Here is a 10,388-nt window from a genome sequence, read left to right as displayed (position 1 = left end):
AGGTGTGACCCAGAGTCCCCGTCTCCAGCAATGGTTTCCAAACCTTCCAAAACCTTTCTGAGTTTGGGATGGCCCCCCAGGGTTTGCAGCAATGGTGGTAACTTTGTAACCATGGACTCCTTCTTTGGAATGACCCCCACGTGCCCAGCACCCTGTGAGACTCCACCTTTGAGATCTGGGAGCCTAAGATGCCCCAGGTGACAACGTGTGTGGTGCCACCATCAGTGCCCAGAAGTGCTGGCTTTCATGCCTTCACGTATGTGGTGAGGGGATAGGAGGAGGGGTCCTCACCTCCAAGGTCTTTCTTCCCTTCCCCCAGCTCACTCTACCCCTGCCCAGCACCCAAGTCACAGAGAGGAGGACTCAAAACAAGGTAATTTTGAGTGCTTTATTGGGATTGCGAGCAAGACGGTTAAAGACAAAACCCAAGCACTGGATTTTGCCAGAAATAGCATGTTAAGGAATCAAGTTGAGGCGAACACGGGGCTGCTGCAAGATGGACCGAGACAGCAGGCACAGGTGACATTGGTGTCCAGCACGTGGGGGGTCTTCAGGTGATGGCACAGGGAGGGACCCAAGAGGGGGCCCCGCTGAAGACAACTGGGGGGGGTGCGGGGAAGAGAGGAGATGGATGCCACTACCATGGGCACAGGAGGTCAGGCGGGCAGCCGTGGCCAAGGTGACTGACCACCATGGGGAAAGCTGCACATTGGGGGACACAGAGGAGCAGCAGCCAGTGCCCCAGGGTGCCCCGCCCAGCGAGGCAGAATTAACACTGGAGGGGCTGGGCACCCAGCCAAAGGGGCTGCAATTTGGGGTGCCTCGAATTCTTTTGGGTTTTGTGCCAATCTGCCTTGATTCTCCAATTGTGACAATTTATCTCTTTGGGCTTCCACACAAGCTCTACCACCAATGGTCCGAATGGCCCCTTCTCTGAGCACTGGCTGGTCGGCCCTCTGTGCTGTGGGCGGGCTGGCATGGACCGCCCCCAGGGTCATGCCAGTCCTGTTGCCAGGACCCCAAAGCCGCAGGCCTCTAGATTGCTAGTGGGCTGCTGTGCAGGGGGGCTGCACTGGGGGCGGAGGTGGGGGTGAGGTAAGCCTCCCAGCTGCCCGGGTCCCTGCCCCAGCCCTAGGCATCCTGGTGGCTGTCAGGGAATGCCAGACCCACGGCTGCGGGGCCCAAGCAACCCCGGTCGGTGGACGGACCTGGGGCAGCTCTCCTTGCTCTGCGGGGCTCACGCCCTCCTGACCTCCCCGATTCCCTGACCTCACCCCTCCGGACCCCCAGGAGTCCCTGCGGAGCTATGGGACTCCTGGGGACCCAGTGGGGTGCTGAAGAGGCAGGCAAGGTGTCACCAAGGGGTGGGGGGTGGGCTCCCCAAGTGCTCAGAAGGCGGCCACCTGCTCTCGCCCGATGGAGTCCTTCACACACACTGCAGCCCCTTCCCTCCCGGCTGGCAGGCCAGCTGGGAGCCCCTTCTGGTGGCCTCCGAGCACCTTTCTGACACCCAGGGAGACTCCGCCCTGCCACCCCCCCTGCCCCTCAGGACCTCCGGGAACCAGCCACTGTCCCCAGAAGTTAGGTCAGGGAGTGGCCCTCTCAATTCCCCTTGAACTTCTCTGTGGGTGCCGTGGCTGCACCCCAGAGGCTCCACTCTCAACTTAACCCAAGCGACAGAGACAGATAAAAAGAAAAGGTGGTTAAATGGCGGGCAGCAGGACGGTGGGGTGGCCCCGCGAGGTGGTGGACGATTGTGCCGTACGTTCTTCCTTGGTCACTGCTCCCCTGTTACGTGGGGAGGGGGTTGAGAGCGCAAGAAAAGCTAAGGGGGGGGGGTCAAAAAAAAAAAAAAAGAAAAAGAAAGAAGCCCCAAGAGATGCCAATTAAAGAGGGGAAATAGATCAATTGACGCGAATTTGGGTTCCTAATTTTGGTCTGTAATTCTGCAAATCTCGCTGTCCTCCTGACTTTTCCATCCAAAACTCTCCCTGGACCATCTCCGACCCCGGAGCTCCCCCACCCAGCCCCCACTGCCCCCCACCCGCCCCTCCGACCACCAGACTTCCCGCTCTCCCTGTCATTGTTGCAAGTTCCCTGGGGGTCCCCGTTTCTGGCAGAGGCTCCCCAGGAGACTGGCAATGATGACCACTAGGTGTGCCTGGGGGGGGGATCCCAGGTCTTTCTCCCAGGACACACCTAGCAGGGTCAGGCTGCTCAGGGGCTCACCTTGCTGGGCACCCCCATCTCCCATCTGGCCAAACTCGTTCCTCGCTCGGCTAAGGCTGGTGCATGCATGCACTCTGGGGGCCATGGGGGGACACCTCCCCAGGGAGGACACAGGTCCTCTCAGGTTGGAAAGATGGAACCAGAGGTGTTCCACCCCACAGCACGGGCCTCAGTGAGCAGCGGGGACGGGATAGGAGGGGAGCTTGAGACATGAAAACCTCATCACTGATCAGCTTAGAGAAGTGGGGGCAGAACTCAGGCCTAATCTGTAGAATGCTGGGTTTGTGTTTTAGTTGTTGCACTATTCTTTGGTGTGTGAGGGTGTGCAGGCACACATGAGTGTGCATGTGTGTGAATGTGAGTGTGTGTGGGTGTGTGAATGTGAGTGTGTGTGTATGTGAGTGTGTGTGGGTGTGTGAATGTGAGTGTGTGTGTATGTGAGTGTGGGTGTGTGAATGTGAGTGTGTGTGAGTGTGGGTGTGTGAATGTGAGTGTGGGTGTGTGAATGTGAGTGTGGGTGTGTGGGTGTGTGAATGTGAGTGTGGGTGTGTGTGGGTGTGTGAATTGAGTATGGGTGTGTGTGACTGTGTGTGAATGTGAGTGTGTGTGTATGTGAGTGTGGGTGTGTGTATGAGTGTGGGTGTGTGAATGTGTGTGTATGTGAGTGTGGGTGTGTGTGTATGTGGGTGTGTGAATGTGAGTGTGTATGTGGGGGTGTGAATGTATGTGAATGTGAGTGTGTGTATGTGGGGGTGTGAATGTGAGTGTGTGCATGTGTGTGTATGTTTGGCTGTGGGTATGTGAGTGTGTATACTTCTCAGGGTGGGGATTGAGATGTAAGTTTTGGAGGTGTGTTGTTGGCTTGGGGGGATAGATTTTAAGGTGTGTGGGGGTTCTGCCAATTAAACATTATTTCCACTAATTTTGGTTTTCATGCTCCACTCTCCCTTCCCTCGGTCTTATCTGGTCCCTCAAACTAGCTCTGGGACACTTTTTCATGATGGAAAATTGAGCAAAGAACGAGTTTGGGGTGGTGTTGTCATATCATAGCCAATCGCATTTAAAGTGCCCAATCGAAGGTTTGTACGAGGAAATGGTGATGCCGCAAGGCGGTGTGTGTCAATTTTCCAGACCCTTCCTCTCTCTTCAATGGCCCAGGGACAGAGTCGTCAGCCAATTTTGACTCAAGGTCCAAAGGGAAAGAGGAGGGGGGGGGCGCCAAATTCCTTTTCTTTGCCAATTGTTTTTAAGCCAATTAGTCTTTTAGCAGTTTTTCAGCCAATTGATTTTTTAACTTTTTTTTTTTTTTAAGCTAATTAACTTTTCTGGTTTTACTAAAGAGCCAATTAGTTTTCGGGGGGGGGGGTTATATTATGCGTTTAATTTTTTGATTTTTTTTTTTTTTTTAGCCTGGACCATTTGGGGGTACTAATAGGGGGCAGGGGCATATGTGGAGGATGGTTAAAGCCAATTGTTTCATATGTTTTTAAAGATGTTATACTCAGCCCGGTGGAGGGGGCCGAAGGGAAGCAGCCTGACTCAGGGAGGCTGGGGCAGGGGGGCTGGGGCTAGGGGAGCCCACGGGGGGGAGATGGCAGAGGAGGTTTAGAGGCAGGACCCTGGTGGACAGGTCCCTGGTCAGGAGGAGACAGGGCAATGGTGACGGCCCGCAGAATTACGACATTTTGGCTCACTTCTAATATTCCGTGACAGGAGGGTTCTCGTGGACAGGGTCCTGGGAGGACACGATGATCTGGGGGCGTTGGTTGACGGACTGACTGCTCATAATTCGGCTGGCCTCTTTGTACTCGTCGATCTTGTTGAGTACGTGACCCAGGCCGGCGTACAGGAGGCTTCGCAGGCCCCTGCGCAGTCGTTGGGAGGACTGCTTCGAGCCGTCACGTTGGAAGAACTTGCCCACGAGTTGTTTGGGTTGGTCCTGAGGGGTGAAGGGGCAAGTCAGGGGGGCCAACCCTGCAGGCCCTCCACTGTGGGCCTCCAGTCTCCTCTGAGAGATGCCCTGGCACAGGTCACTCTGCACTGGTGACCTGTGGGCGCTTACCTAAACCTCTAACCTGTCAGCTGGCTAAGTGTGACTGATCAGTACCTGGCAGACTTCTGGCTAATGTCCACACAAGTAGCAGACTTGGAAATTAACCTCCAGCTGCCCCTTGACTAGGCTCTGGCTGCTTCTTGCTGCTGGCCCACAAAGCCCCGGCTCCCAGATGGCACCCTAAGGGACCCAGCTGGAAAGGACACGGCGAGTCTAGAAAGGGGAGTAGCGTCCCCGTGAGCCCTCAGTTTCCCTTTCGAAGGCCCAGGAGCCAGCTCAGCGGATCAGCCTTACCGAGTCTGTGGCCAGAGGAGCCGACAGGTCTCTCTCGGACTTGGCGGGGGCGGCGCAGTAGGTCTCCAGCAGGGCCAGGTTGCATCTCTGGAAGCAGCATTCCTCCACGATGCCTCGGGAGCGGCGAGGACTGTGTCGGCTCACGGGTCTGCCTAGGGGCACCCCAGGGGAAAACATGTAATGCCACCCCAGGGGAGCACATGTGATACCTGAGTCCCTGGGGGAGGCGTAAGACTGACCCTGCCCTCAAGGCAGCCCCGAGTTGGACAGGACAATGGTCACCTGGGGAAAGGCCAGCCTGTACGGTGGCAGGGGGAGGGGAGGGAGAGCGAAGCAGGCAGGGGTGCCCCTAGACAGGAGGAAGACGAATGTTGTGACAAAGCTGGGGTCTGGCCTGGCCACATCCTGCCCCCTGTGCCTCATCCTGGGTTTAAAATGGGCCCAGCCCCTCCCTGCCCCAGCCCACAGGGCAGACCCTACAAGGATGGTGGTTTGGTCAGGAGAGTAGGGGTGGACCCAGCTGAGGGGGCGGCCCAGCAAGGGGTCCGGGCCCCAGGCCCTGAGACCAGCATCATCCCCGAACCTGGGACCAGCCTGGCGCCTGGGCAACACGGAGACAGGGCGGGAGAGAAGAAGACGGGAGGAGAGGAGTGAGGAGCTGCGATGAGACCACGCCCTTCTTTCCTCCCATCCTCTCCCCCTCCCCCACGACAGGCTCAGCCGGAGAGAGAGAGCATCACCACCTGCTATGCCTTGGGGGAGCCAAGGGACAGGCGCCATCAGTGGGGGGAGGGGGGAGAGGAGCCCCTGTAGGGGCAGGGACCCAAAGGAGACCCTGGGTGAGTTGGGCGGAGCAGGGGCAGTCAGGGGTTCCAAAGGGCGAGACACAGGGGTACTCTTCAAAGCTGGGAAGACCCATTTTACAGGGGGGAAGTTGAGGCTCTGAACTCAGCATGCCCACACCTGCCCCTCCTGGGGATGAATTTAAAGGACACGGGCCAGGCTGAGCCCACTGGAAAGGCTTAGATCCTGCTGGAAGGTGGCAAAAACAGGAGACCCTCTCCCACTCCCCTCCACTCACCTGGGGGGCTGGGCCCAGCTCTGACCTTTGCAGCCCCCTCCCTGAGCAGCTACCTTCTGGTGTCTCAGCCTGGGTCCCCCACCTGTACCTGGGTGGGGGTCCTGTTGGCAGGGGTGGGGTCTCCTTCTATACCCCAGTGCCCAGCGAGTACTCACTCAGCCCCGCCCCCACCAGGGACATTGGAGTTTCTTTTTATGTACCTTAAGTGACCCCAATAGCTCCTATGTCCCCATCATTAAAAGTTCAGACACTGCCAAAGTACACAAAAGAAAAGCAGGTGACCTTCTTCAGTGCCCACACCTGCCCAGAGGGAGCTGTGCTTGGGGGCAGGGTGGTATCCCAGGCAGTATCAAGGGTGCAGAAGACACCAGGGCCATCTCAGGCTCCACCCTCAGGGGTGTGGGGGTAAGGCACCCTAGGGGTCTTCTTCCCACTCAGGGCGTCTTCATGCTCACAGGAGGCATGACCAGACTGGTGGAATGAGACATCTCGGCTCCCCCTTTAGGGTAGGTAAGGCTGAGCTGTGACCCGTCCCCAAGCCCCTGCCCCACCATGAATGCCTGCTGGGCACTATCTGTCTGGGATACAGCCCCAGGGTGCTTCACCAGGCACCATCACTAAGGAAAAATGAGGACCTGGGCTACAGGCACACCCAGGGGACCTCAGAGAACCTGGGCAGGAGGTAATGATCAGATACCACCCAGAGGACAGTGCTGGCGGCGTCTTTTAACTCACAAAAGGGTGAGACCATTTTCCCCCAGAAAAGATGGCCCTGGAGAAGCTTCCGACCCATTCACTGGTGAGCAGACGGCCATCAGCCACCTGTACACCTAACTCCTTACCTATGCCCAGGTGGGCTGTGAGCAGATCCAACTACCCGCCTCCTGGGGCAGCACACTGCCCCACCCCAGCCCAAGGGACATAGTTCCTGGGGAGCAGGAGCACAGAGCTCCCTTGCCCCTGTGCGTCTGGGCAAGGCCTGGGACCCCCTGGCTACCCTGGCTTTTCAGGGCTTGGCTCCCATGAAGAGACCACCCAGCCTAGGAGCAGAAGGAAGAAGGGTCACAGGGCGGGCTGTGGTGGTGGGGGGGACGACTGGTGCAGGGCAGTGGCAGACACACAGCAAGTGCTCGATAAATGTTGACTGGGGGCCCCCAGGGACTCTCTCAACGCCTCAAAAATAAGAGGCCGGGTCATTCCCCAAACAGCTCCCTCGGCTCTGGCAGAGCCCTCATCTGCCCCTGGGGCAATAAGCCAGCTTCCTCAGGGTGACATCAACATTTATGGAGTGTCTGCTGTGTCCGACCCCCGCCCGCCCCATGGCCCTGAGTTACTTACTGAAGTAGAAGCCGCGGTCACCACAGACGAACTGGAGGGTGTCCACCAGCTCCCCGCCACACAGAGTCTCACTGGGGCGGTAAGCAGCGATGCAGCACGAGGCCAAGGCCAAGAAGCTGAACAGCCACAACAACGACTTCCCCACCGGGATCCCCATCGGTGTCTGGGCAGAGAGAGGAGGCCGTGAGCACTCGCACCACAGAGCCAGGGCAGGCCCAGAGGGGTCTCCTGCACCCCCGGGACGCCAGGCTCACATATGAGCCTTGGGCCTCAAGCCAGAGACAACCCCACCATTTCTCAATTAACTTAAAATAGTAAAGATTCCCTACTAATACGGTTACTTTGGTTACAAGAGCTTTGACGGTTGAGGCGAAGGCGCTGAATGAAAAAATGCTTGCAAAAAGCTCAGAATCTCGGCATGGTGCTTCCCGTGGCCTTCACCACCATCGCTGCAGCAGCCCAGGGCCCAGTCCTGGACACTGGACCTGGCCGTATGGCCTCATGAGGCAGAGCCGGGCACAAGGGTGCATGGCCCCCACCACAGAGTTTGTGCATCCAGGAGGCCACCCACCTCTTCACTGCGACCCCCCAAGCTGAGCAGGGGGGTCCAGGAGGACCAGCCCCCTCCCAAAGCAGCAGAAATCTTACTAGGCCAGCCCCACCCCACGCTTCCAGTCTGTGCCTGTGCAAGACTCAAGTCAAGGGTCCAATGGTTAGTGTTAACAGTGCTGCCCATACTCCTGGGGACCTTGTTCTCCTGAATCACCCAGTCCCCCAACTCCAGTCTGCACTGGGTTCCCCAAAAACATTGTACAAAAGAGCCAAAAAGGCCTCCTCTCTAGGCTTTGCAGCACCTCACCCAGGCAGCACCCTATCAAAGTCCCTCTGTGACCACCAAACCCCATTTTCAGTATCAAACTCCACCCCCAGGACAGAATGGGGCCACTTGGGACTATAGAGAGTCCTGTGACCTGGAAGCCTGGGCACCAGGTCCTCCAGGGCCCAATCTGGAAGGAGAGGGACCCCTTAGGACACACCCCCACAGCCAGAGTGGCTATAGGGCCAGGCAAGGCTGACCACCTACATTAAGGGTGGGGGCTCTGGACAGAGAGACCATGGCTTCTCTTTAGACCAGCGAACTGGCCCTGCCCCTCCAGGAGGTGGAACCCCCCAGGAGGGCAGCCCCAGCCTTCCTACCGCAGCCCGAAGTACCAAAAGAGCTGGAGTGGGGGCCATGCAGGGCGAAGCACCCTGAGCCCCTGGCCACCCTGACACTAGGCAAGGAAGGGGCTGGGCAGGCTGCCCAGCCGTGCTGCTCCCCAGCTCACACACCAGCAGGCATGGGGGGCCCCCAGCACAGTCTTCTCCCCACAGGGAACAGAGTTTTTGCTAGATTGCTTGGCCCGGGGTTTTCTGGATGCAGTAAACCACGGAAGAGACGGAGGAGGCACAAAAAGGAAGAAGAATCTCCAGTCTTGCCTAAGCTCCAGAGAGCAGTGGCCGGCTCCATGCAAGGATCGAAAAGCTACCTTGCTTACCTCCTCCTGCCCTGACTGGCCCCCGGCCAGTCTCCCCAGCGCCCCCACTGCCGCCCCTGCCACACATTCTAAGAACTAACTTGGCCAGCTAGAAAGGCTCTGCGGCCTGAGCAGCCCAGGCTCAGCCCTGAGGCCCCTTCTGCAGGCCTGGCCACCCTGCAGGGCGAGGTGGGGCCCAGGGCACTGGCGCCAGCCTAAACAAGAGGGACAGGTGAGGGTCCAGACAATGCTGGGAACTGGGGACAAGGAGGCAGGCAGCAGCCTAGGACAGGAAGACAGGAGGCCAGAGGGAAGGTGGGAGAGCAGGGGTGAGGGGGCAGAGCAGAGAGAGGCTGCCTGTGTGGAGAGGCAGCAGGCAGGGCCCAGGCCCAGGCCCAGGCCATGCCCTCCAGCAGCCAGGCAGGCCTCAGCTGGTGGCAGAGGGTCCTCTATCAACAGCCCGGTTACCTGCTGTGGACGGGAAGGCTCGGGGCTGAAGAGGAAGAGGAGGCTGGGTGGCTCTCACAGGAGAAGCGAATGTCCAGCTGGATGGCTGGTCAGTGCCAGGGCTTTTATGTCGGAGCCGGCTCCTCCCAGCCCCAGCTCCACCCTGCTCCCCCCTCTTGCTGACCACTCCCCCCGCCCCTTGCGCCCGCCCCCTCCCTCCTCCCAACCAGTCCCTTTCCTCCTGCACCCCCAAGGCTAGCCCTGGGCCATCCTTAGCAAAATACAATGGGGGGAGGGCCATCCTGTACCCCCAGCCCATCTCTCCACAGGGCACGGAGCAAGGGGGTGGGAGAGGACTGCTCCACCTCCTTGTAAGGAAACTTCTAGGCTGCCCACTGGGGCAGAGGGCAGCCGCCCCCTCCAGAGACACACTCTTACCCTTCCATGCCTCAGGCTCGCCCCCTCCCCATGTTCCCGTTTACAGTGTTGGGGACGGGGAGATGCGGGTGGGGATACGTTGCAAATGCGGCATCTGGCGAGACTCTGTCGCCAGCTCTGCCCGGCTCCATGCTGGCCCCGCCCACCCAGCTCTCCTCCGCAGGCCCGCGGGCCCAGAATCAACATACCAGGGTGGGCTTCTGGACTAGGCGGCCCTCCTCGGGGCCAGCACCCCGGGGCACAGGGCCGCCCGTGCACTGCACACATCACCCACTTTCAGCGACGCCCCACTGCGCTCCCAAACTGACCAGGAAGTAGCCCACACAGGCAGCTAACACCTCCCTGGGCACTTCCCCGCACCCCTCCTCCCAGTCCCGCTGCGCAGGGAGAGACCCGGGTTCACCACAAGGACCGTAGCCACCGCCAGCCCCCAGGGCCCGCTAGCGGCCGCTGAGTCCCCGCAGACCGGGCCGGGCGCGCAGCGAGCAGGGAGAAGCGGGCCGCGCCCGGCGCCCCCGCACCTCCCGCGCCGCCCGCGCGCCGCTTACCTGGAAGCCGGCGCAGCTGCTGCCCATCTCCCTGCTGCCTAAAGCAAACCGAACAGCGGGCGTTGGCCCTCCTGCCGGGCACTCCTCTGCCAGGACCGCTCTGGCCCCGGTCGCGGGGGCCGAATGTGCGACGGGGCAGAACGGGGGCTTGGCTTGTTTTTTGGGGGGGGGACTCTTCTGCTTGTCGAGGGAGGGCGGGCTGTCTGCGGGCCGGGGCGGGCCAGATGTTGTACTTTTCGGGGGGGAAAGGGTATCGGGAAATGAGGTCAGCTGTTGTATCAAGGACAGAGGGGAGCAGAGATAGAGAGAGAGACAGAGTGAACGTGAATGGGGGGGGCCAAAGTGAGGGGCGAGAGGGAGAGGGGACAGCGAGAGGCGGGCAGGCTCACAGCGGGCGAGGACAGCGCCGAGAGAAACAGAAAGTGTAGCCCTAGTCCGCGGGG

General features: G+C 59.6%; 1 protein-coding gene across 2 annotated transcripts; it reads right to left on the bottom strand.

The window, feature by feature from the left end:
* Positions 1–379: 379 nt before the first annotated feature.
* IGF2 (insulin like growth factor 2) lies at positions 380–10,382 on the bottom strand. 2 transcript variants are annotated; one of them, XM_049892853.1, is made up of 4 exons: positions 9,946–10,382; positions 6,996–7,158; positions 4,577–4,728; positions 380–4,168 (listed from the first exon to the last, which is right to left on the bottom strand). In XM_049892853.1, the coding sequence occupies exons 1-4, from the start codon at positions 9,970–9,972 to the stop codon at positions 3,926–3,928; spliced, it is 585 nt and encodes a 194-aa protein (XP_049748810.1). In that variant the 5' UTR covers positions 9,973–10,382; the 3' UTR covers positions 380–3,925. The 2 variants fall into 2 exon arrangements, with proteins under 2 accessions (XP_049748810.1, XP_049748811.1); XM_049892854.1 differs by lacking the exon at positions 9,946–10,382 and adding an exon at positions 8,981–9,068.
* Positions 10,383–10,388: the final 6 nt, after the last annotated feature.

This window comes from Elephas maximus, chromosome 7, assembly GCF_024166365.1.
Source record: "Elephas maximus indicus isolate mEleMax1 chromosome 7, mEleMax1 primary haplotype, whole genome shotgun sequence".
In the NCBI taxonomy this organism is placed as follows: Eukaryota; Metazoa; Chordata; class Mammalia; order Proboscidea; family Elephantidae; genus Elephas; species Elephas maximus.
Note: the sequence above shows the minus strand (reverse complement) of the source record. Positions and strands in the feature narration are given on the sequence as shown.

Excerpts from the sequence above, each read along its gene's own strand:
- IGF2 (XM_049892853.1), bottom strand. The coding sequence starts at position 9,972 with ATGGGCAGCAGCTGCGCCGGCTTCCAG. Across the intron at positions 4,729-6,995 it reads TGACCGCGGCTTCTACTTCA|GCAGACCCGTGAGCCGACAC; the intron begins GTAAGTAACTCA and ends GGGTGCCCCTAG. Across the intron at positions 4,169-4,576 it reads CTCCTCTGGCCACAGACTCG|GACCAACCCAAACAACTCGT; the intron begins GTAAGGCTGATC and ends TTCACCCCTCAG.